This window comes from Momordica charantia (assembly GCF_013281855.1).
Source record: "Momordica charantia cultivar OHB3-1 chromosome 10 unlocalized genomic scaffold, Mcharantia_2.0 BLBB01000010.1, whole genome shotgun sequence".
In the NCBI taxonomy this organism is placed as follows: domain Eukaryota; kingdom Viridiplantae; phylum Streptophyta; class Magnoliopsida; order Cucurbitales; family Cucurbitaceae; genus Momordica; species Momordica charantia.
This window is the reverse complement of record NW_028275158.1, coordinates 17,498,581-17,525,575: the sequence shown is the minus strand read 5'-3', so window position 1 is coordinate 17,525,575 and position 26,995 is coordinate 17,498,581. Positions and strand designations below refer to the sequence as shown.

At 35.4% G+C, this 26,995-nt stretch overlaps 1 protein-coding gene across 1 annotated transcript; it reads right to left on the bottom strand.

Moving 5' to 3' along the window:
* Positions 1-10,436: 10,436 nt before the first annotated feature.
* Positions 10,437-25,926, bottom strand: LOC111013374 (cathecol O-methyltransferase 1). Its single transcript, XM_088119160.1, has 4 exons — positions 25,511-25,926; positions 23,501-23,814; positions 22,670-22,734; positions 10,437-10,793 (listed from the first exon to the last, which is right to left on the bottom strand). The coding sequence occupies exons 1-4, from the start codon at positions 25,924-25,926 to the stop codon at positions 10,497-10,499; spliced, it is 1,092 nt and encodes a 363-aa protein (XP_087975286.1). The 3' UTR covers positions 10,437-10,496.
* Between the last annotated feature and the right edge of the window lie 1,069 nt (positions 25,927-26,995).

Genomic DNA, 26,995 nt, shown 5'->3' with positions numbered 1-26,995 from the left:
AATCGGTTAAACTCATTAACCGAGTTAATCAACATTCGTTAACTATGGGTCACTCCACCAAGGACCAGCAGCTGCACTCTTCCCACTGCAAAGTATTTTCGTGTCCACGGATATATGACCATTAATGGCAAGTTAATCCTTCACAAGTGCTCGTAACTCAAGTTGGGTCAAATTACCGTTTTACCCCTAGGTTACATCTTACTCCTTAAATACCACTGCTCCTTTAATGAACAACCCTGTTATGGTCCGACCAATAACTGTAAGTCCCTTTTGGGCCAATAAGAGGGTGGAGCTCTTAATTCATGTCTCGGAGTCAGCATTTAAGAGAACACTCATCTACTCCCTAAAGTCGGGGATGAGTGAATTCATCTTGTGAAGTTATGTTCCCAACACCCCACTCGTTCCCGTCCCTAAAATGGTGGGAATGTTGAGTCGGTGACTCGGGCCACTCCCACCCATACAGATCAAAGGACGAGCCCTCACGGGTAGGAACCCATAACTCACTCAGGATTGAGAATGAGTTGTTTGGTCATTCTATGAAATAGCAATCTGTTAGTCAACGATGTTACATCTAAAGATTGGCTATTTCGCGGTCCAGTCTTATACAAACTCATTGTATATGATACCCCCACTCGCATGTCTCTACACGAACGACCTATATCAGGTCGTCTGTAACATTTACAAAGTGGGTCGTATCCATAGTGTTGCCAAGATAAGGTACCCAACCTTATCCATATACTATAGATCCTTTAGGTAATTCCCTGAACATTATCCACTCGTATATCGAAGGTATATCAAATATATACCCAGTATATATACTATCTCGGTTACATGATAATAATCTTGGATGTTTAGTTTATTGGATTTAGACAATGTAATGCTATAAATTCAACAACAAATTGATTGAATATGAAACCATAACTTTATTGAATATAAATTTATTTTTACATAATTACAAACTACGAGTTTAGGGCAACAAACCCAACAAACTGTCACTTGAACTAAACTCTAGTGGGGTGTACAAAATCATGAAGCAAAGGGACAAATAAATAAATTAGGGCGTACACTATACTCATGACATTTCTCCCATTTGCCCTAGACTATTTGTATAGTGCTCGTAGACATTGACTATCTAGATGACCCTCAAACACTTTAGCGGCGAGCGCTTTCGTAAAAGGATTAGCAATGTTATGCTCTGAATCTATCTTTGTGACAATCACATCTCCTCGTTGCACTATCTCCCATATAAGGTGGTACTTCCTTTTGATGTGCTTGCCTCTCTTGTGGCTTCGAGGTTCTTCAGAATTTCCCAAAGCACCATTGTTATCACAATAAAGTGTGATGGGCAAGTTAATGTTTGGAACGACTTCCAAATCGGTTAAGAACTTTCTAAGCTAAACCGCTTCTGCTTCACAAGCTGCAACATACTCAACCTCCATGGTGGAGTCTGCGATGCATCCTTGTTTGATGCTGTTCACACGAAATTTCTGGAGAAGTTATATTTCGTGGAGTTGAACTTTGATTTTGTTGTATGTGTTGTATAGTGGATTCAATTTCTAATCTTTATCCTCTGATTCTTTCTCTCGAACTTGAAGTGAAGATTGAGATACTTGTTCTTGAATTTAGATCGAAGTTCTATGTTCTTCGAAAGTCTTTAAGTCTTTAAGTCTTCAAAGTATTCAAGCTGGTTTTCAAATCTTCAAGTCTTCAGAGAGTCTTCAATTTTGTGTGAATTCTCTCAATTATGAAATTCTAAACCTTGAAAATGAATGAGGTCCCCTCTATTTATAGAGGTTTCCACAGGCTTGGCGGGCCTTTGGGTTTGGATAATTTTGGGCCCAGCTCAATTCTTTAAATGGATTTAAATTTATATAAATTTAAATATGAATCCACCTAATCTCATAGTAAATTGGGTTTTGGGCCAAGTTTGTGAACCAAATTGATTCCAAGCTCAGTTCTCATATGACCCAATTATGTATTTTAATTGACAATTTATCTTTAATTTTAATTTAGGGTTAATAAATAATTAATCCTTAAATAAAATAGATAATGACGTGACCGTTTATGATTGGCCCAAAATTTATGGTTCTCCAAACCCCCTTTTCGACATTTATGCCAAACATAATTGTGGCTGAATTTCGAAAATATTGTGCAATAAAAAAGATGAATTTAGTCATAATTTGGAAAAAAAAAATAATCTTGGACCAAGATATTGTTGTAGGTTCAATTGACAATAAATTTGAACGATTTAAAATGAGACATCTGAAATTTATCTATTGAAATTTAAATTATCTTCAGAAGTTTTTTTTAACTTTGAATTTAATTTAAAAGTCAAATAAGATTCAAATTCAAATTTGGGATGAATTTGAAATTTTGGAATTTATCCAACTTTAAAGTGAACGTTGGATTTTAGTTCAAATTTGAATTTTGGCTCAAATTCGAAAGATGTAAATTTTCCAACTTAATTCAAAAAGTCAGAATATAATTCAAATTCAAATTTGGGATGAATTCCATATTTTTTTTAATTTACCCAAAAATTAAGCTGGATTATGGTACAATTTTGAATTTTGGATCAAATTTAAAAATGTGAAATTTATCCAACCAATTTCAAGTCGGAATATAATTTGAATTCAAATTTAGAATGAATTCAAATTTTTGAATTTATCAAACTTTAAATTAAACGTTGGATTTATGGTTCAAATTAGAAAATATGGAATTTATCCAACCCAATTTAAAGTCGGAATATAATTTGAATTCAATTTTGCGATGAATTCAAATTTTTGAATTTATACAACTTTAAATTAAATGATGGATTTATGGTTCAAATTTGAATTTTGGATCAAATTGAAAATATGGAATTTATCCAACCCAATTTAAAATCAGAATATAATTTAAATTCAAATTTGCGATGAATTCAAAATGTTTGAATTTATTCAACATCAAATTTGAAAATGTGGAATTTATCAAAATTCAAATTTGAGACGAATTTGAAAACGATTTAAATTTGATTTCCAAACAAATTTAGAATTTGTATTTGAATGAAATGGGAGAGTTAAAATCCCATTAGATTTCAATTTCAAATTTGAATAGGAATTCTATCTGAGTTGGGATTTGATTTGAGTCAAATCTAAATTAAAAATCCAATCAAATTTCCAACCAGAATTGGAATAAGGAATCCTATTTGAATTGAGATTTGGATTATTGTTTTGGTTTGAATCCCAAATCCTTACCTATAAGTTGAGCCTTTAGGTAAATTGGTAGAAGCATAACAGAAGTCCAGTGAAAAAGTTGACTTCAAAGTTACTTGACTTCAAAGTTACTTTTTTTTTTTTTAATTCTTGGCTTCTGGTATTCACCCTCTTCTTTTCTTTATGCAGCTTTGGATTACCATCGAGATTACCTCGTCCATCTTATTTCCATCGACAAAGAGTAAGAAATTCTCTTTACTATTTGTACAGATTTTTTTAATCTTTATTAAACTTTTTTTTAATTTTAAAAATAACACCTCCGGTTGTGAGGGTTTTAAAATAATAATTTTTTTTTCTGAAAATAACGCCTCCTGCCTTGGGTTTTAAAATAATAATTAATTTTTTTTTTTCGTGAAAATAACACCTCATGCCACAGGCATGAGGGTTTAAAAAAAATCTAAAAAAAAAACAACACCTCCCTACCACGACAGGTAGGGTTTTAGAATTTTTTTTGAAATTTTTATTTTTATTTTAATAACCTCTCTGCCGTATGGTAGAAAAGGTTTTTTTTCTATTTTTTTTAATAAAACACATCTTTCAAAGTTTTTTAAAAAACTCTTTTTTATGTTTAATAAAACACCTCCCTACTATGGCAGAGAGGGTTTTAATAATTTTTTATTCTTTTAACAACTCTCTGCCGCATGGCAAAGAAGTTTTTTTTTTTTGTTAGAAGCCAACTTTATCTTGTCACTTTTTATATTGGAATTGAGATATCAATTTTTGGTCTTCACATAATTATCAAGGTTTGTCCTTTAACTTTTTTTTTCCTTTTTGCTTGTTTCTCTCTCTTGCAGCAAAAATGCTCCAAGAATTCACCTAATTGGTAAAGTATCCCTCATGGTTACCATCCTTTCGGGGATGATGCCTATATAGGGATATCATCCGGCTCACACATCCTCACGGGACAAGGCCACCTAATTTGGTGATGTATCCTTCACGGTTACCATCCTTTCGAGGATGACGCCTATATAGGGATATCGTCCGGCTCACACATCCTCGCGGGACAAGGCCACCTAATTTGGTGAAGTATCATTCACGGTTACCATCCTTTTGGGGATGATGCCTATATAGGGATATCATCCGACTCACACATCCTCGCGAGACAAGACGACCTAATTTGGTGAAGTATCCCTCGCGGTTACCATCCTTTCGGGGATGACGCCTATATAGGGATATCGACAAGCTTACATATCATTTACTGTCATCGTAATGAATCATTACCTTTTTTTTTTTATTTTTTTTATATTCTCTCTTTGATTCGCTCCTTTTTATTCATTCCTCTTTATTATTTGTGTTTTCCAAGACCATGGTATATTTCACATTACATTTATCTCTGATAAAAGACATCTTCTTATCTTGGCACATAAAGATCAATCTATAAAAAGTGGGATTACCTTTCTAGTGGAATAACCAAAGTCAGGACGTCTTTTAGGACCGTGACCTCAATTAGATGATCCTACTTTCCTTTCTGAATGGTTTTTGGAGAGGCATTTGAATAATGATTTGTCAACTAAAATATGGATTTTTCAATCTCCAATTCATAACGAGGTTCCTGATCAGGAGCTAGGCTTAACATTTGGACATCGCATAATGAATAATAAAGCACAATGGGGGCCTGGGCCTGCATTGAAGACTCTTGGGGAGTTTTATTTTATTGCTTACTATTGGGAGTGACTAGAGGCCATGGTTACTCGTAGCGAAAAGACCCTTCGCAAAGCTCATATATCTGATGCAATAATGACTTCCCTATATACGTATGATCGTAACAACGACGTGTTTCAAGCTTTTTGCAAGGCTTGGTGTCCCTCAACAAAACTTCTGCCAGTGGATTGTCTATCTCTCTATGGGATTTGTGGAAATTTGGAGGTCTTCCTATTATAGGAAAATTCAATGAAGAAGTTATTCCTAGCCATAAAGAATTGATAGAATGTGGTAGGCATGACAGATATCTCCCAAAAAGCTGTGAGTACCTTTTTAAAGTGTACTACGATTTGGCCTCTAAAAGAAATGGTCACTCTCATGTTGCCACCAGTTCCTGGATTTCCTTCTTGTTCAAGGGTGAGCTAAAGTATATTAAGCCTCATCCTCGAAAGCCAAATAAGACATCTCGTCCTTGTTCAACCCATAATCTTACTGGTGTTTATCTAAAGCTCGTGATTGGTCATGTAAGGAGAAATGCTTGTTCCAAGAACATAATATAGATAGTGAGTGGAGAGAAAAAACGTATCTAGTTGCCTTCATATCCTGTTGGTTATGCTTCTTCGTGTTTCCTCACAAGAACCTCAACTTTCTTCGTCCAGGAGTTTTTAAAATCGATAGCTTGATGGCCGAGAGGGACAATTTCAGCCTTGCCATCCTGGTCTTAGCTAATATATATCACGGATTAGGTCACATCTTAAAAGCCTCTGAGCCAGCTGTAGGTTTGGAAACTTGTCTTCCCATGCATTATATTCATGGTTGGTTGGCTCACTACTTCAATACACATTACAAAACACCTATGGAGGTCCCAGGGCCCAGGATGGTTGAGTTTCCAGGTGAAGGCGGTTCTATATATTTAAAGATGTTGCAGCTCGTGAATTGATTCATAAAGGTAGGTCCATAGTATGGCACGTAAATGTTCAATCCAAGAATCGGAACGAACTTTTAGTGGATGATGGCAATTTGTCATTCACACAATGTTCCTATTTCTCAAGCCTTAGAACTTGTTACTTATCATCATGATGCGGGAACTCAATGGTTATTGAATCATACAACCCTCACCGATTTGGTCGACAGTTTGGCTTCTATAAGGACATACCTTATTTTTCGAAAGAAATGACCCTCTTAGTTAATTTGGACAACGTCCTATGTCATTGAAGAGTTTGCACTCGAACTAATACATCGTCACAAGTGTTTCTTCTAGCTCGTACATTAAATCCACACGAACAAGTCACTACTCAATACAAAAGCTGGTGGTTTAGAAAACATGGGGATTACCTCGAGAAAGGTATATCAAAGTTGATGAGTAGTGCTCTTCCTCCTTCACCATAACCTAAATTCCCAAAAAATAAAGGAGGTAATAAAGGAGGAAAAGACCTTCATCTAATTGAGGATAAAGTCTCTCCTTCGACATCGGATGTTAGCGAACATACTGAAGAGAGCCAAGACAGTAATGACGATCGTCATTGGAAGCGAACCAAGAAATCCAAGAAATCCTTCCGCTCTAACGATCATTTTTTATGGCATTTCCAGCACCTCTCAGATTCCTGACATCGTCGAAATAATGGTGATTTTTTCCTCCTCCTTTAGTTCTTACTCTTCTTACTTTTCCTTTATTATCACATCTTCTAATTTGCCCCATTTCTTTTTATAGCTACCTTTGGAGGATTTCATCGAAAAAGTGGACCAGGAATATAGTGGAGAGTCGATGATGAGTCCAGATGGTTTTTAATCTTCCATAAAATAGATTGAAAGTTCCAATACGCCTATAGTTGAGAAGATAACTTCCCCGTCTCTCCGGGCATTTGTGGACGGCTACTTCCAGAAAGTTGAAAGATATAATAATCTAGAGTCCTCATTTTCTACTCAACTAACCAAGGTTCGTCAACTAGAAGAGATGAGATCTAATTTGGAGAAATCATTGTTGAATGAAGATCACATACTTGGAGAGCAGAATGCACTCCAATAGCGATTCAATAAATTGGCCTCAAGATTGAGGAGCATGAGGCTGAGCTTAAAGCTATGAGAATTGAAGCTGAGACGCTCTCCTCTTTAATTTCTGAGAAAGGAAATGATCTGGACAAACATAGACTTAAGACCTCTGCGATACGTGAAGAGATAAGTAGTATGAATACATACGCTACCAATGAAACAAATGTGAGATCTCAGGAGGGAGTTCGTAATGCTTTAGAAAGCGCACGCCAAGAGCGGAAAGAGTTCAAGTGGAAGCCTTGATATTTTATTATATTATCTTCTTTTTAATTTTATAATCTCATGGAGAGACATTTTATTTGCTTATTTATTGGTCAATAACAGATTAATGTACTTAGCATTTTTTCCTTTGGTATAATAAAATTTCTAAATTTTGTTTAAACCTTAGATTTTTTTTTTTTTTTTTTTTGCTTAGACTGAACTTAAAACATTCTTTAAGCTGCCTACGTACCCTCTGATGAAAGGGATCAAGTCATAACGTAGTTTAAATACAAGATATTTTTTAATTTTTTTTAGGTCGTTCACCTTTTTAACTCATATGGACTAGGAGTATCATGTAGTTTAGACTCTTATGATAAGGAGTGTTTACATTTCACGTATAAATTCTTTTAAGAAATTTGCCGTTAATCAGGTCAATTCTCATCCATTTTTATCAACGACCTTATATGCTTTATTTGTGTAGACTTCTTTAACGATGTAGGGTCTGTCCTATTTAGGTGTGAACTTATTCCCTATGTAACGCGTCATGATGATAGTTCTACGAACAACAAGCACCATATCACCAACCTGAAATGACCAAAGCCGAACATTTTTATTGAAGGCTTTGGTCATTCGAGCCTGGTAGCATTCCAATACTTGTTGCGCATCAAGTTTCTTCTCGTCAAGTGCTTCTAACTCTGAAGGCGTAATTTTGCATTGTCTTCAGTTGTTAAACCTTCTAGCACAGCCAAATTTTCTAAGGCATCTGTCTTTTTGTTCTCCAAATGAGGAACATGCTTTAGTGTTATGTCATCAAACTTCTCCAGCAGTTGTCTCGCATAAGCGAAATAAGGCTTAAGGTCTTCGTGCTTCACATCATACTCCAGCAGAAGTTGGTTGATTATCAACTTCGAATCGCCGTAGATCTCAATGTATGTTATTCCGATTTCTATGGAAATTTGAAGACCTATGATGAGCACTTGATATTCAACAGCGTTGTCTGAACACAATTCACTAAGTGTGAAGTTGTAGGGCAACATATGTTTCTCAAGTGAAACAAAGACAACACCTACCCCCGCTCTATTCCTTCGTGCTACACCATTAAAGTACATGGTCCAAGGTTCCTTAATTTCAACATAGAATACTTCTTCATCAGATAAATCTTCACACAATTTCCAATCTGATGGTTTCCTAATTCGCTAAGACCTTCTCCAACTTAGACACTCGGGCCAAAAGGTTGGTACTTTCGATCGTCACTATGGAGGTGATTCTGAGCACCCTCAACCAGTGTCGTATAGTTGAGACCACTCCAGTGCACCCTCCTGAAGCAGCCCCTCAACGACCAGTCTATCATTAGAATGACGAATCCTTTGCTCTGGCGACTGCAACACGTCCGTAAGCTCAAACACCCAGTGCCTTTCTGGACACGTACCTTTGACAGAATGGTTGATCCCTTCATAAGACATTTTGATGTACTAAGAGCTCTTGCAAAAAAGGCGTTGTGAAAACATAGATATCGTCCCCCCTCATTTAAATAGAGTGACGGAGATAGTGGATCCACCAAATAGTCCATCTCAAAGGAGCACGGTCACTAGAAGATCAATGTGCTTATCTAAAATTTGTGATGGAATTGAAAGCCTGCAAAATGACTGGGACATTCAATCGACGTAAGGCTCCTATATCAACTAGCACTCCATTTGTGGTCTCCATATAGAAGAACATCTCTTTGAAAAACGCGAAACGACGCGTATCCCCTCATAACTAAGTCATACAACATCGTATACTCCCAAAGTTCAACGACTTCCTTTGTCGTCCTATTTGGCACAACTAAATAGAGGAAGCGAGGCCATTGTTGTCGAGTAAAAACAACATGCCACACATTAAGAGACCAACTAAGCCACTTGGGCTAGCTCAGAAAACCAACCTGGCATAGCCGAGCACACTAGAAGGAATTCCAGTGTACAGCTATAGGGTCAAGTGCTCCTAACGATTTCGTACGATGGACAGTTAGTGAGCAGGATGCTGACACCCTGTACCCAAATCATTGCGCGTCACACGGGACCTTAGATAGAGGATGTCGATAATCTCCGAAGACCCTTGGCGCGACATACATCTCCCCTATGAATGCCTAAGGGAGTGGAGACCTCCCCTCGCATCCTCTCCATCTCATATAAAACGAAAGAGGCAACCCTAGCAAAGGTAGTAAGTCACATTTTCCTATACAACTCATTATGAGGATTCGACACACACTCTCAAGTAGACTCTCACCCTCGAGATTCATACTCTCTCACCCTTTCTGCTCCGTACCTATTAACTTGAATTCTAACTTAAGTTTCAGACTGTATTCGGCAGAGCACTATACCGATACAAGATTTCTGTATGTGTAAGTAACAAGCAAGTAGAGACTAAAGCATACGTGGTAGTTGAATGACACCTACGCGGCCTTCAACTAGAAATTGGATAATTCGCCATTTCCATTTTACCAACATTTGACTGGTTATTGGTTTAAATTCTACTTTGGCCTCTAAATTTTGATACTAATATTTTTGTTTTGATCTATACAAGTTTAATTGGTGCATTTTAGTCAATTACTTGACAAATATTATGTTTTAGTCTCTAAGTAGTGCAACAAGAAACCACTAATCTTAGTTCTTTCTCATTTATTTTTCATTAATCTTTTAACAAAAAAAATTATTTTTGGAACTTGATACTTTACCTACTATAATATGATCTTTAAGTACTTGTACAATTCAAATATTTACTCAACAAACAAATAAACAAAAGATGATTCTATTAAACATTTATAAAAAAAAAAAAAACTAACAATAAGGAGTAGAATAACTTCATTTTTTTTATGCAATGTTCAAAAACTAAAATAAAAGTTTGAAAGCAATAAAGTTATGAGAGGTTGTTGTACCAAAATAAGATTAATTAAAGCATACCGGTGACCACCACGTCTTTACGCCGCTGTCCATCATTCATACCGGACATATATCATTTAATATAAGTTGCCACATTAGCAACTACAATAAATAATTAATTGCAATTTGCCACGTCATTTTAATATTAGTTAATTAACAGTAAAAAAAATCATAGACAATTTAGAACTATTTCTTAAACTTCAGGGACAAAAAATGTTCATTTTAAAACTTAAAGGACCAAGTTGACACTTACTTAAGGACCAAAAGTGTTCATTTTGAAACTTCAAGGACCAATTAGATACCTACCTCAAATCTCAGGACCCATAAGTGTTTATTTTGAAACTTCAGGAACGAAGTAGACACCTACCTCAAACGTCAATGACCAAAAATGTATTTTTTCTTTTCATTTTTTATTTTGAAAAGGAAAAAAATGATAGTTTCATTTGATGAACTCCATAACCCATAGATTATATACAAAACATTCAAAGTTGATGTGTTTAAACCTAGCTTTGGTTGCGAGGGCTTTAAATTCATCTCGAGTTCGCTCTTTTCCCCCTGGACTTTGAGTCATCATAAGCACATCGCCTTGCGTAACGAATTTCATCGTACTCGTAGTCTCAATCACCATTGGAACCACTGCATCCACTACAATTACCTTCCCCTCATCTGGAATCGCAACATGGCAATTCTTCAACAACTTCACGCAATGTTTATCACTCCAATCATGAAGTATCCACTATAACAATTTTCAAGGAAAAAAAAAGTAATATAATATGGGTGAATCAATACATAATTTATCAAATTCAAAATGGATTCAAATGCGGAAATGCTCCGATGTGATTAATTTTTTCGTAAGGATATTGAATAGTTACAGGCAAACGATTTGCGTGGAAAAGTAATCATGAAACGTTGGCTAATGTACCTTACAGCTCGTACAGTTTGTTGAACATAATTCATAAACCTAGTTCATCTTTTATTTCAAAACTGTGTTATTATTAATGCATGAAATTTTCGCATCCAACCTACAATCCCTGTCAATTTCTATAGTAAATGGAATATCAAGAATTGTGCTCAGTCAAATATTGCAAAGCCTTCCTATCTAGTAACATAAATACTTAAATCCAATCATGAAAGTACATTATTAGTTTAACTACAATAATGCTTAGAGCAGACCACAAAAATTTCAAAGAAAACTAATGAAATGATAGTATTAACTTTTATGGTTTTCTGATCGCATTTGGATTGTTGTGGAGTCTAAGAGGGACCTCTGTAACCATCATGATTCTTTCTAGCTAGTTCTCAATAAATTCGATTCCTCTAAAAAAATAATAATAATTAATAATAATAAAATAAATAAATAACTTTTACCGGTATGGAGTTTGTGAGTTTGAGAATAGGAATTTAAAAAGAAAAAAAAAAACTTCCCTCATTTATTTATTTAGTTAAAATGAGAACGAAATAATCTTTGTAGAGTTCGTCTGGTAACGTCCTTGTCTACTGTTTTCTATTTCTCGTTTACTATTTCTTGTTTGTTGTTTCTAATTTTTTTAGAACTAGAAAAAGGAATAATTTTGGTAACCATTTTTGTTTCTTGTTACTGAGAAAAAAAATAGAAAAAAATATATGTTTGATTACTAGACTCGTGATATATTCCTATTTTTGTAACTATTTTTGTACTATTTCCTATTTCTTGTTGGGATGGGGATTTGAACTCATGATCTCGTGATATATTGTGAATTCAGGTTGACTTATTTTTATTTTTAGTTAAAATAAAATAATAATTCATTAAATAAAATATAATTTAGGATATAATTTTTTTTATATAAAAGTATAAATTATTAGCTGTAAATACATAATAAAATTTCAAAATATTTTTAATTTTAAAAAAAATTATTGTTTAAAAAATATAATAGCTTGGTTTAAAGAATAAAATTTAAAAATATTTTAAATTAAAAAAAAATATTAAAAAAATGTTCCATTACTGGTCGAGCGCAAGTGCTCTTTATAGAAGATAGCCGATAATTTCAACTGGCTGCAATTATTGGTTTCTTACTATTTTCTTGACACTTGTCTCAACATGATTTGATACAACTAAAGAGATAAGGTATGGCCAACAAGACAAGTCCTTGACTGGCATCTTATCTCTTTGGAATCTACTTTATAAAAGTAAACATAAGCGTGGCCGACAGGAGGCATCTTATCTTTGAAAAAGTAGGAAGAGAAATAAAGTAAAGCGGAAAATAATTACAAACTGACAAAATAAAGAAAGTCAGAAAATAAAAGCTGATATGACTGTTTTTGGACTGGAAGCTTGTTCAGATTTTGAGGAAGTCTCTCCTTCCGTGGATTCTGAATCTTGGAATTTTCTAAAGGTGAATTCAAGAGTAGAGAGTCGTTGCTTATTACTAGCAACTTCCCTTTTGAGATTCTTCACTTCAGTGTGGAGATCTTCAATTTTGATCGGCTTCTTAGCTTCTCCTTTGACCCTTTTAGAATATCGTGAAAAAGTATTCTATTAGGTCGTATTCTGGTTTCTTTTGAAGAGCTTCTGCTTCAAGGCTTTCCCGAAGTTTAACAAGACACATTCTTTTAGAGCCTTCATCGGGTAATTGATCAATTAGAGAGGGGGACGAATAGATACTTTGTTGGAATAGTTGAAGGCTCCAAAAGAATGTGTCTTGTTAAACTTCGGGAAAGCCTTGAAGCAGAAGCTCTTCAAAAGAAACCAGAATACACCTAATAGAATACTTTTTTCACGATATTCAAAAAAGGGTCAAAGGAGAAGCTAAGAAGCCGATCAAATTGAAGATCTCCACACTGAAGTGAAGAATCTCAAAAGGGAAGTTGCTAGTAATAAGCAACGACTCTCTACTCTTGAATTCACCTTCAGAAAATTCCAAGAGTCAAAATCCACGGAAGAAGAGACTTCCTCAAAATCTAAACAAGCTTTACAGATTGGTTCACCAAGCGGAATCAATTACATTAGCAAGGTTCAAAATCAAAAGTGGATGTCTAAGATTATTTTCAAGATCAGAGACTTCCAGCTGGAAACATTCGATCTTATCGACTCTGGAGCCGATCAGAACGTCATCCAAGAAGGATTAGTTCCTTCTAAATATTTCGAAAAAACAAAAAAAGTTCTTAGCGGTGTCGGTAGAAATCCATTGAACATCAAATATAAATTATCAAAGGTCCACATCTGCAAAGACGACGTGTGCCTTATCAACACCTTCATCCTGGTAAAAAACCTCAATGAAGGAGTCATATTAGGTACCCTTCTTAACTCAATTATATCTTTTTCAGTCACTGATAAAGGATAGTATCTAAGAAGTTCAACAAAGAGACTATCTTCGAATTCAGTCAGCCGGTAACTCCAAGATACATTTCATAAATTGAAGAAGATATCAGTCTTTATGTCAATAGTATAGCAAAGAAGGAAAAGCAGATTGAATTCCTTCAAGACGATATAAAGACCTGCAAAGTGACGATACAAATTGACACGCCATCTGTTCAGCAAAGAATTCAGAACTTCCAAAGAAAGCTTGAAAAGGAAGTTTGTTCAAATATCTCAAATGCCTTCTGGGATAGGAAGAAGCATATGGTTAATCTATCGTATGTTGATGGATACAAAGAGGCCGAAATCCCTACCAAAGCTCGGCCCATTCAAATGAGCAAAGATCTGGTCAAGACATGTACTGACGAGATAACAGATCTTCTCAAGAAGGGACTAATCAGTCCTTCCAAAAGCCCTTGGTCTTGTTCGGCTTTCTACGTAAACAATCAGGCCGAGAAAGAACGAGGAATTCCTAGGCTCGTAGTAAATTACAAGCCCCTCAACAAAGTCCTCAAATGGATTAGGTATCTTATACCTAATCGTCAGTATTTACTAAAAAGGATCACTTCTGCAAAAGTGTTCTCAAAGTTCGATTTAAAATTTAGGTTTTGGCAAATCCAGATTCATCCAAGTTCCCGTTACAAGACGGCCTTCAATGTTCCATTTGGACAATATCAATGGAACGTCATGTCATTCGGATTGAAGAATGCTCCTTCTAAATTTCAGAAGATTATGAACGACATCTTCAGCAAATACCAAGAATTCACACTAGTCTACATTGATGATATTCTGGTATTCTCAAATACTGTAGATCAGCATTTCAAGCATCTTCAGTTATTTCTCAACATTATCAGGACAAATGGTCTTGTGGTTTCTCAGCCGAAGATCAAGTTGTTCCAAACAAAGGTGAGATTCCTCGATTATGATATTAATCAAGGAATTATGAAGCCAATCCAACGGTCTCTGGAATTTGTGGATAAATTTCCAGATATCATACAAGACAAAAGACAACTACAACGATTTTTGGGTTGTGTAAATTACATTGCAGACTTTATTAAAGATCTCCGTACAATATGTCGACCACTATATGACAGATTAAAGAAGAATCCAAAGCCTTGGACTGTAGAGCATACACGCGCAGTCCAATCCATCAAATCACTGGCGAAAACATCCCATGTTTATCCCTAGTAGATGAACAGTCTCGACTAATAGTAGACATCGACGCGTCAGAGATTGGTTACGGCAGTGTTCTCAAACAGGAAATTAACGGAAAAATCACAATAATCCGTTATCATTCAGGCATCTGGAATAGCGCACAGAAAAACTATTCCACGGTGAAGAAAGAAATATTGGCAATAGTGCTTTGCATTCAAAAGTTCCAAGGAGATCTTATCAACAAAGATTTCACCAAACGAACGGATTCAAAAGCAAGTAAATACACCTTTGAAAAAGATGTAAAGAATCTTGTCTTAAAGCAAATCTTTGCAAGATGGCAGGTCATACTGTCTTGCTTTGATTCCAAATCGTGCTATAAAAGGAAGCGAGAATTGCCTTGATGATTACCTTTCAAGAGAACATCTCTTGAAAACCCCCAAATCAGCTCTGACCTCTCTTCTCCAGATGGAACCTCCTCTCGGCCGGGACGGCCAAGCACCCAGTGGCCTCCGCCGCAAAACAATCAGCGACATCCGTCGCCGAGAAATGAATCAACCATTTCTCCTCAAACAGTAGCATCCTCCTCGAGAGCTGCTATCTCAAAGGGCAAAAGGCCCATTACTCAATCATCTGTACCATCTCCGATGAATGCAGAAAATTATGCCATGGATATCCAATTTGAAACTGTATCCAGACGCCAGCAAGGTTCCGCACAAAGAGCCTTGACTATCCAAACAAGCCCTCCTAGCCTTCCACTTCGTCAAGCACGTTGTCACACCCTTCGGTAATACAACGAGAAAACAGGCGCCTGCTATGGCAGCCGCCACTTCAAAACCAACGGTTCCGAGGAATCCTTCCTCGTTTTCTCAAATCGTCAAGCCAAAGGTTTTCCAGCCAAGGCCTCCAATCACTGGTTATTTCACCAAAACTACCCTGGTGGACTCAACCATTGAACCAGAGTTTGACGGACCCTCAGTCCAAGAAGTCTGTAAACAAATATTTCCTCATGGCTTTAACTTCCTGCCAGAGGATCTTCTAAAAACTCGCACCTATTATGAGGTTATTCTGGTAGATTCAAAGTCTGCAGAAATTACTCATATTCCAGACAGAAATGATCCTTCCAGGACCATTTATTCAAAAACTCAGGATCTTCCGAATCCTTCCCCTTCGTCCTGGAAATAGGTATGTTTTTTAGGAAGAAACTGACGGCGACCTTCAGCCTCAAACATACAACTACCGCGACTACATGAAAGCGTGGTATGTTGTCTTCTGGTTGCAAGGTTACAACCATTCTTGGTTCGTTACTTTTTGTAAGCAAGCCTACAAATCGCACTTTCCGATTTGGTTTCAAAGTTGGTAGACATACTTTGGACTCTCCGAGGAAATTTTTCCGGTAGAAGTTCAGAGATCGTACCATCTGTTCCAAACAAAGTATCTATTCGTCCCCCCTCTCTAAGACGTTTAGATTTGCTTTGTATTTCAAATACCATGGATTTTTGCTGGAATTTCCAGTTAGGACCCAGTGGCAACTTCAAAGCGTTGAACAAGGCTTTACGCATCAAGTGGTGGGAAAATTTTGACTATTCCTACCTAGAATCTAGATGAAGATAAAAACTTTCATCACAAAAACCAACGTTCATCTCCAAACATGACAAGGCAAGAAGACGAGAGTTTCCTTTAGCCAAGAATGCTGTCATGAGCTCGCTAGTTGGAGCCGGATCTGAAGCCGACTTCAACTCAGTTCTCAATACGGTCGCAATTCAGATCTCTGACCTAGACGACGCCAGACGGATGTTGACTCTTCCGCCTCTGTCAACAATGATGTCGAAAAACGACGAGAGGACTTTGATCCCTTTGAAGGATACGACATCAACGACCCATATCTAGACTCACAGCCTAGCTGAAGCTGGATATCTCAAGCGTTTAATTTTTAATTTATTATATAAATTATTTGTTTGAATTTCGTTTTAAATTTCTGGATAAGATCATTGTATTCCGATCTTATCATCACTATCCCAGTCTGTTTTTGTGAAGGACTTGCAGAAGGAATTAAGATGCAATAGATGGCAAGCTTCTGATGTGGAATAACCAACCACGAGGCAGCGCAGGTAGCGTATAGGATTGACTCAGTTGAGAGGATTCCATATCTCATAAGGCAACCCTGGTAGAAGATCGTTGGTGTTCCTTGGGCAGTATAGGCGGGAAGCCGAGAGTAAGACCCTGGATGGAACGTCCTAATTGAAAACCAGAGAAGCCTTTACGATTGATATACAAAATCCGCAATCCTCGCTAAATCAGAAGAAGCCGGGTGACTTCATCAAAATTCCTTAGCAAGCATCCAGTCCAAAAACAGTCATATCAGCTTTTATTTTCTGACTTTTTTTTTTTTTTTTGTCAGTTTGTAATTATTTTCCGCGTTACTTTATTTCTTTTCCTACTTTTTCAAAGATAAGATGCCTCCTGTGGGCCACGCTTATCTTTACTTTTATAAAGTAGATGCCAAAGAGATAAGATGCCAGTCAAGACTTGTCTTGTCGGCCATATCTTATCTCTTAGTTGTATCAAATCATGTTGAGACAAGTGTCAAGACAATAGTAAGAAACCAATAATTGCAGCCAGTTGCAATTATGAGCAGCCGTCCAAGCATATCTTCAGATGCAAGGTCGGTAAACACTATTGTCTTGACACTTGTCTCAACATGATTTGATACAACTAAAGAGATAAGGTATCGCCGACAAGACAAGTCCTTGACTGGCATCTTATCTCTTTGGAATCTACTTTGTAAAAGTAAAGATAAGCGTAGCCGACAGAAGGCATCTTATCTTTGAAAAAGTAGGAAAAGCAATAAAGTAAAGCGGAAAAAAATTACAAACTGACAAAATAAAGAAAAGTCAGAAAATAAAAGCTGATATGACTGTTTTTGGACTGGATGCTTGCTTCGGAATTTTGATGAAGTCACCCGGCTTCTTCTGATTTAGCGAGGATTGCGGATTCTGTATATCAATCGTAAAGGCTTCTCTGGTTTTCAATTAGGACGTTCCATCCAGGGTCTTACTCTCGGCTTCCCGCCTATACTGCCCAAGGAACACCAACGATCTTCTACCAGGGTTGCCTTATGAGATATGGAATCCTCTCAACTGAGTCAATCCTATACGCTACCTGCGCTGCCTCGTGGTTGGTTATTCCACATCAGAAGCTTGCCATCTACTGCATCTTAATTCCTTCTGCAAGTCCTTCACAAAAACAGACTGGGATAGTGATGATAAGATCGGAATACAATGATCTTATCCAAAAATTTAAAACGAAATTCAAACAAATTAATTTACATAATAAATTAAAAATTAAACGCTTGAGATATCCAGCTTCAGCTGGGCTGTGAGTCTAGATATGGGTCGTTGATGTCGTATCCTTCAAAGGGATCAAAGTCCTCTTCGTCGTTTTCGACATCATTGTTGACAGAAGCGGAAGAGTCAACATCCGTCTGGGCGTCGTCTAGGTCAGAGATCTGAACTGCGACCGTATTGAGAACTGAGTTGAAGTCGGCTTCAGATCCGGCTCCAGCTAGCGAGCTCATGACAGCATTCTTGGCTAGAAGGAAACTCTCGTCTTCTTGCCTTGTCATGTCTTGGAGATGAACGTTGGTTTTCAACCAGTTCTTCATCTTATCAGATTCTAGGTAGGAATAGTCCAATTTTTCCCACCATTTGATGCGTAAAGCCTTGCTCAATGCTTTGAAGTTGCCACTGGGTCCTAGCTGGAAATTCTAGCAAAAGATCCATGGTATTTGAAAATACAAAGCAAATCTAAACGTCTTAGAGAGGGGGGACGAATAGATACTTTGTTGGAACAGATGGTACGATCTCTGAACTACTACCGGAAAAATTTCCTCGGAGAGTCCAAAGTATGTCCACCAACTTTGAAACCAAATCGGAAAGTGCGATTTGTAATCTTGCTTACAAAAAGTCACGAACCAAGAATGGTTGTAACCTTGCAACCAGAAGACAACATACCACGCTTTCATGTAGTCGCGATAGTTGTATGTTTGAGGCTGAAAGGTCGCCGTCAGTTTCTTCCCTACAAACATACCCTGTTTCCAGGAGGAAGGGGTAAGGATGCGGAAGATCCTGAGTTTTGAATAAATAGTCCTGGAAGGATCATTTCTATCTGAAATATGAGTAATTTCTGCAGACTTTGAATCTACCAGAATAAACTCATAATAGGTGCGAGTTTTTAGAAGATCCTCTGGTAGGAAGTTAAAGCCATGAGGAAAATATTTGTTTACAGACTTCTTGGATTGAGGGTCCGTCGAACTCTGGTTCAATGGTTGAGTCCACTAGGGTAGTTTTGGTGAAATAACCAGTGATTGGAGGCCTTGGCTGGAAAATCTTTGGCCTGACGATTTGAGAAAACGAGGAAGGATTCCTCGGAACCGTTGGTTTTGAAGTGGCGGCTGCCATAGCAGAGCGCCTGTTTCTCGTTGTATTACCAAAAGGGCGTGACAACATGCTTGACGGAGTGGGAAGGCTAGGAGGGCCTGTTTGGATAGTCAAGGCTCTTTGTGCGGAACCTTGCTGGCGTCTGGATACAGTTTCAAACTGGATATCCATGGCATAATTTTCTGCACTCATCGGAGATGGTACAGATGATTGAGTAATGGGCCTTTTGCCCTTTGAGATAGCAGCTCTCGAGGAGGATGCTACTGTTTGAGGAGAAATGGTTGATTCATTTCTCGGCGACGGATGTGCTGATTGTTTTGCGGCGGAGGCCACTGGGTGCTGGCCGTCTCCGGCCGAGAGGAGGTTCCATCTGGAGGAAGAGAGGTCAGAGCTGATTTGGGGGTTTTCAAGAGATGTTCTCTTGAAAGGTAATCAGCAAGGCAATTCTCGCTTCCTTTTATAGGCACGATTTGGAAATCAAAGCAAGACAGTATGGCCTGCCATCTTGCAAAGATTAGCTTTGAGACAAGATTCTTTACATCTTTTTCAAAGATGTATTTACTTGCTTTTTAATCCGTTCGTATGGTGAAATCTTTGTTGATAAGATCTCTTTGGAACTTTTGAATGCAAAGCAGTATTGCCAATATTTCTTTCTTCACCATGGAATAGTTTTTCTGTGCGCTATTCCAGATGCCTGAATGATAACAGATTATTGTGATTTTTCCGTTAATTTCCTGTTTGAGAACACCGCCGTAACCAATCTCTGACGCATCGGTGTCTAATATTAGTCGAGACTGTTCATCTACTAGGGATAAGCATGAGATTCTTTTCGCCAGTGATTTGATGGATTGGACTGCGCGTGTATGCTCTACAGTCCAAGGCTTTAGATTCTTCTTTAATCTGTCATATAGTGGTCGACAGATTGTACGGAGATCTTTAATAAAGTCTCCAATGTAATTTACACAACCCAAAAATCGCTGTAGTTTTGTTTGTTTGTCTTGTATGATATCTGGAAATTTATCCACAAATTCCAGAGACCTTTGGATTGGCTTGATAATTCCTTGATTAATATCATAACCAAGGAATCTCACCTTTGTTTGGAACAGCTTGATCTTCGGCTGAGAAACCACAAGACCATTTGTCCTGATAATGTTGAGAAATAACTGAAGATGCTTGAAATGCTGATCTACAGTATTTGAGAATACCAGAATATCATCAATGTAGACTACTGTGAATTCTTGGTATTTGCTGAAGATGTCGTTCATAATCTTCTGAAATTCGGAAGGAGCATTCTTCAATCCGAATGGCATGACGTTCCATTGATATTGTCCGAATGGAACATTGAAGGCCGTCTTGTAACGGTCACTTGGATGAATCTGGATTTGCCAAAACCCAGATTTTAAATCGAACTTTGAGAACACTTTTGCAGAAGTGATCCTTTTTAGTAAATCCTGACGATTAGGTATAGGATACCTAATCTATTTGAGGACTTTGTTGAGGGCCTTGTAATTTATTACGAGCCTAAGAATTCCTCGTTCTTTCTCGGCCTGATTGTTTACGTAGAAAGCCGAACAAGACCAAGGGCTTTTGGAAGAACTGATTAGTCCCTTCTTGAGAAGATCTGTTATCTCGTCAGTACATGTCTTGACCAGATCTTTGCTCATTTGAATGGGCCGAGCTTTGGTAGGGATTTCGGCCTCTTTGAATCCATCAACATACGGTAGATTAACCATATGCTTCTTCCTATCCCAGAAGGCATTTGGGATATTTGAACAAACTTCCTTTCAAGCTTTCTTTGGAAGTTCTGAATTCTTTGCTGAACAGATGGCGTGTCAATTTGTATCGCCACTTTGCAGATCTTTATATCGTCTTGAAGGAATTCAATCTGCTTTTCCTTCTTTGCGATACTATTGACATAAAAACTGATATCTTCTTCAATTGATGAAATGTATCTTGGAATTACCGGCTGACTGAATTCGAAGATAATCTCTTTGTTGAACTTCTTAGATACTATTCCTTTATCAGTGACTGAAAAAGGATATAATTGAGTTAAGAAGGGGGTACCTAATATGACTCCTTCATTGAGGTTTTTTACCAGGATGAAGGTGTTGATAAGGCACACGTCGTCTTTGCAGATATGGACCTTTGATAATTTATATTTGATGTTCAACGGATTTCCACCGGCTCCGCTAAGAACTTCTTTTGTTTTTTCGAAATATTTAGAAGGAACTAATCCTTCTTGGATGACATTCTGATCGGCTCCAGAGTCGATAAGAGCGAATGTTTCCAGCTGGAAGTCTCTGATTTTGAAAATAATCTTAGACATCCACTTTTGATTTTGAACCTTGCTAATGTAATTGATTCCGCTTGGTGAACCAATCTGTAAAGCTTGTTCAGATTTGGATTGTTGTGGAGTCCAAGAGGGACCTCTGTAACCATCATGATTCTTTCTAGCTAGTTCTCAATAAATTTGATTCCTCTAAAAATAATTAATAATTAATAATAATAAAATAAATAAATAACTTTTACCGGTTTGGAGTGTGTGAGTTTGAGAATAGGAATTTAAAAAAAAAAAAAAAACTTTCCTCATTTATTTATTTTTAGTTAAAATGAGAACGAAATAATCTTTGTAGAGTTCGTCTGGTAACGTCCTTGTCTACTGTTTTCTATTCTCGTTTACTATTTCTTGTTTTTTGTTTCTAATTTTTTTAGAATTAGAAAAAGGAATAATTTTGGTAACCATTTTTGTTTCTTGTTACTGAGAAAAAGAAATAGAAAAAAATATATGTTTGATTACTAGACTCGTGATATATTCCTATTTTTGTAACTATTTTGTACTATTTCCTATTTCTTGTTGGGATGGGGATTTGAACCCATGATCTCGTGATATATTGTGGATTCAGGTTGACTTATTTTATTTTTAGTTAAAATAAAATAATAATTCATTATATAAAATATAATTTAAGATATAATTTTTTTTATATAAAAGTATAAATTATTAGCTTTAAATACATAATAAAATTTCAAAATATTTTTAATTTTAAAAAAATTATTGTTTAAAAAAATATAATAGCTTGGTTTAAAGAATAAAAATTAAAAATATTTTAAATTTAAAAAATAAAAAATATTAAAAAAATGTTTCGTGTATAATCGGGTTTCAACCTAGGAAGTGAACTCAACTAATAAGTCATGCATGTGCCACCAAACCAAAGTTCACGTCACAATATATAATATTTAACCTTTAATCATCCCTAGACACAAATTAAAAACAAAAGACAAAGGGGAAGAACGAAAAACTACTGTTTCTAAATTTAGAAACGAGAAATGAGATGGATTAACAAACCTGTCTATTTTTCAAAAAAAATGAGAAATAGTAAATTACAATAACGTTACCAGAGGAACTAGATCTCTTTCTTTTATAAAGTTTTTTCTTTTCCCTTTAATACAATTATTTAACAACATAGAAGTAACTCGAATTTTATAAGATATTAGATTCATTCTTTCTGATTGAATCAAATTCCAAAAACAATAAATATCTTTTTCTCAAATAATTCTTTACAATTTTAAGAACATCTCAAACATTACATGATAATTAAAATTTTCAGACAAATATGTTTATGAAAAACTAAAATTAAGACATAAAAAAAAAACATAAATGATAACAAAGAAATATAAAGAAAAACCAACCTTCATGAAAATAGCATCTCCCTTTGGAACGCTCTCAAACATGTCACCTCCTATATGTTCTACACCTGCAACATAATTGTCAAAAATCTCTCTTAAAATTCTTGCTTTACAACTCACCCTTAGATTTAACAGAATTCAACTTTGAAATTCACCCATTTAAAACATGACTTACCCAACATACCCTTTCTTCTTTTCCATCATAAACATTAAATCCTTACTAAATATATGGCTAAAAAAAAGAAGAAGAAAATGACGTATGATAAATCTCATTTACCACATCTACAACATAACTTGCGGGTTTGGATTTCTATTACTCTTCGTTAATGACTAGGGGTGTAAATCAGCCAACTTGAATATAGCAACGAGTTAAGGTATATATATTTGACCAAAAGATAGTGAGTTTTAATCCCTACCCTCACATGTTTGTACTAAAAAATAATAATAAAAATAAAAAAGACTAAATCGATTTAGATTTGGAGGAAAAATGAGAAGATTGAATCAGTTCAGTTTTCCAGAGAAGGAAACCAAACTGAACCAAACTAGTTCAATTTTTGGTTAACCTGTCTTTCAATTTAGTTAATGGTTTCGGGTTTTAGTCCCAAATATGAGTTTTGGGATGAAGAGTTAGTTCGGTTAGGTTAAAACAGACAACTGACATGCAGTGAAAATCGAACTAACCGAACCAACTGCTTGATTTGATTTTTGACACTTCTACTCATAACAAAGACATCTTATAACCATTAATATATATCAACACATGAGAACAATAACGAAACTTTTGAAAAGGCTGTGAAGACCAAATTAGAACTAACAATTCTAAAAACTATGTACCGGGATAGGTCGGGGCATCACGAATGACGCGAGGTAAGTCGAAGTTGATGCCTTTGATTGAACGGTATTTAGAAGTGATGACTTGAAGGGTGACCCCTAGGCCTCCACCAACATCAACTAATTGCTTGAGATTTTCAAAGCCTTTGTAGAACTCAACAATCTTGTTGATGCCCATGGTGGTGTGATTGATCATTGCAGTATTGAAAACTTTGCTAAATCTTGGATCCAGGCAAGGGTATTCAAAGGCATGTGCTCCACCATGAGCCCTATTGAAAGGAACTCCTCCTTCAATAACTGCATTCTTCAGCTGTCTCCTGCACGTTTTGATTTTTATTTTAAACTTTAATTATCATTTTGTTTTTTATTTTCTATTAAAAACACTACTTCTATTCATGGGTCTATTTATTTTGTTAGGTACATTTTCGAATATTTTGTAAAATCTAAGCCAAATTTTGAACCCTAGTAAAGATAATTTTTAAAAACTTGTTTTAATTTTTAAATTTAGGTAAGAATTCATTTATTATTAAGAAATGGTAAAAACATTAGACACGACGTTAGATTTTTTTTTTTTATAATGTCACAAATATGATAGTGTTGATTGAAATCTATGAAGAGACTAATGTCTAACTATTTAATGACTTTTGAAAAAAAAAATGCATTTTGTAAAATTACTAATTTAGAGTTTGTTTGTTATAATTAAAAAAAAATTTACAAACACCTTTGAAATAATTACTAATTTATTGTGAATTTGTTATAGTTATTAAGTGGTGGTAGGTTAACTACTAGTAATTTTGAACCTCGAACCTTTTAAGGAGAAACATGTGTTAAGTGTTGATTTGTTGCTCATGCTAGTATAGTTTACCTAGTAATTAATTACTCATAAAGAAATTTGTAGAAATTAAAAGATATATGAAACGTACCCTTAATTACATTCATGCTTATCTATAAATAAAAAATAAAAAATAAAAAAATGTTCATGTTGGCTATATAAGTTATTGGAATTTTCTTTAGTTTTATTTCTTTGCCCTAAATGGAAATCAATTAAATTCATTCAAAGAAATGATGGAGTGAAATATTTCTCCTAAATATGGAGTTTGGAAAAACCGATGAATTTATTAAAATCCTAGCAATACATTAGACATAGTGATAATTGATTTTCCTTTCCAAATCAAGAGAAACTTCTATTAATAATTTGATTGAAAAAATTAAGCGCATTTCGTTTTTATTTTTTAATTTTTAATTTAAAAAAATAATTGTTGGATAAACATTTTTGTGGTCTGTTTTTAAAAAACTATTTAAATTCTTTATCACACTCAAATACTAAAAAAATAATAAAATAAATAGTGGTTAGAAATAGATTTAATTTTTCAAAATAATTTCTTTCCTCGTAAAATAATTTTCTCCCTAAAAAAATTTATTCTCCTAGTCCTCTCTAAAATTTTAATTTCACTTCTATAACATTAATTTTGAAATCAAAATGATTATCAAATTTGATCATTAATATTAGATTAACTATGTCAATGTTCCCTAACCTTTCAGAAATTCTCAATTTTTCCTTAATGTTTTTAGGATTCTCAATTTTATCTTTCATGTATAAAAATTCTCAATTTAGCACTTCTATACAAAATATAATGTTAAATAAATTTGTTAAAAAATGGATGCATCCGTTATTGTTTATTAATATATTTGGATACATTGATATAGCACTCGAAATACTATTTGATACATAAATTCTATTAAATCACTAATCAATCCAAAAACTAAAGATAAAAAAAAAAAATTGTTATCAACCGTTCTATTTACCCAAAAATTTAATTAAGCTAATAGATTATAATAAATTTAACTTTTTATACATATCTTAAGACTGAAAATTTAATCTTTTACCGGTAGGTTACAGAAATTCCAACTTTTCTGTGGACAAATCTAACCAAAAGGACATAGTTGTCCAAAAAAACATCCAAATCAGTCTAAGAATTCAAGTCAGTAGAAAGAATGGGAAGATGAGCAAACCAGCTATCAAGAAGCACTTTATCTTGAATCAACTCCATAGCAGGGCCCAACGACACACCATCTTCATTACCAACGAAGTACTTAGAAACCGGCGTAAGGCTATAGAGTCTCTTCACATTCCCACCTTCATCCTCCGCCGTGGAGCATACGACCACCGAGTGCGTGGCCAGAAGCCTCAGTATCCGATCCACCATCGACGCGGCATTCGGGTTCGTCGCCGTTATCTTCGCCGCTATCTCCGCCGCAGCGAGCTCGGCCCCGGGGCCGGCCTTGGCCAGGATCTCGAAGACGCCGAGCTCAAAAGCCGCTTGGAGAGAGAGAAGGGGAAAAACTGATAGGGTAACCAAATGGGCTGCGTAAGCAAAGTGTTGGTCTTCTTGGTCGGCGGGGGAGGAAGTGATGGCTTTTGGTTCCATTTGTGCAACATTTTTTTTTTTTTTTTTGTGTGGTTAAAGTTGAGGAAGAGATGAGATTTGGGAATGGAATCTTTTTTTGTGAGTTGTTGTTTAAGATGGTGTTCTTTTACCTTGGTTGGTTGCCTATCCAATCAAGGTGGGGTTTGTTTCCACCCAAAAATAACCATTTTACCTTTTCTTTTTTATTATTAATTATTTGAACATTATTGAATTAATTATTAACGTTTTAATTAATTAATTAATTTTAATTAATAAAGTAAAACATTTCTTCTTTTTCTTTTTTAAAACTAAATCAAGTTTTTCAATGCATGGTGAAGATTATGAATTTTTGATGAAATTTTTTAGCGTGTTCTTCGATTTCATCCGATTTCGATCGGGCACGCTTGAGTTCGGAGTTGTGTTAACTTTGGAGAGCAACCAACGTACGATTTAGCACTGTGGTCGTGTCGAAATTGCTTCAAGGCAGTGGTTCAACAACGATGCAACAATTGTTTTCTATCTAATTTCTCAATCAATTCCAACAACATGCTTATCTTAACTCTAGGGAGAGAAGAAATCTAAAAACAAAAACAAAAAAAAAAGAAAGAAAAAAAAAGCTTTAGTGAGAAAAAATAGTAAATTATAGTTCTTTATTCTCTTGTGACTTTCCTACTACGCATATCCTTAACCAAGTGGTCCCAATCAATGTATTTTTTAGAGAATTCTCAATTACAATTTTATTTATTTATTGTTTAATCAAGTGATTCCGTAAAATAACTTGTTACTGGGAAAAATGAGTTACTATTAAGTTATTAGTTAGATTAATAAATTTGAACAGATAAGAATGATGGTCATGTAAACTTTTCTTTTTTAGTACCATATATGAATATGCGAATTCGAAGTCACCGTTCTTTTTTGGAAAATTTAAGTAAGTGACTAAATTTGGACACACAGTTAAAGAAAATGTCTATTTGTTTATAATTTTAAAAAATAGTTTAAAAGATATATTTGGAATGTTACATTTTTAGTTTTTCCCCACAATGCCCTCACTATGTTTTTTAGAATTTACAAGTATTTAACAATTCAACAA

Coding starts and splice junctions, on each gene's coding strand:
- LOC111013374 (XM_088119160.1), bottom strand. CDS start 25,926: ATGGAACCAAAAGCCATCACTTCCTCCCCCGCCGACCAAGAAGACCAA. Junction 23,815..25,510: donor AAAGTGCTTCTTGATAGCTG/GTTTGCTCATCT, acceptor CAAAACGTGCAG/GAGACAGCTGAAGAATGCAG. Junction 10,794..22,669: donor GAGATGCTATTTTCATGAAG/GTTGGTTTTTCT, acceptor AAATTGTTATAG/TGGATACTTCATGATTGGAG.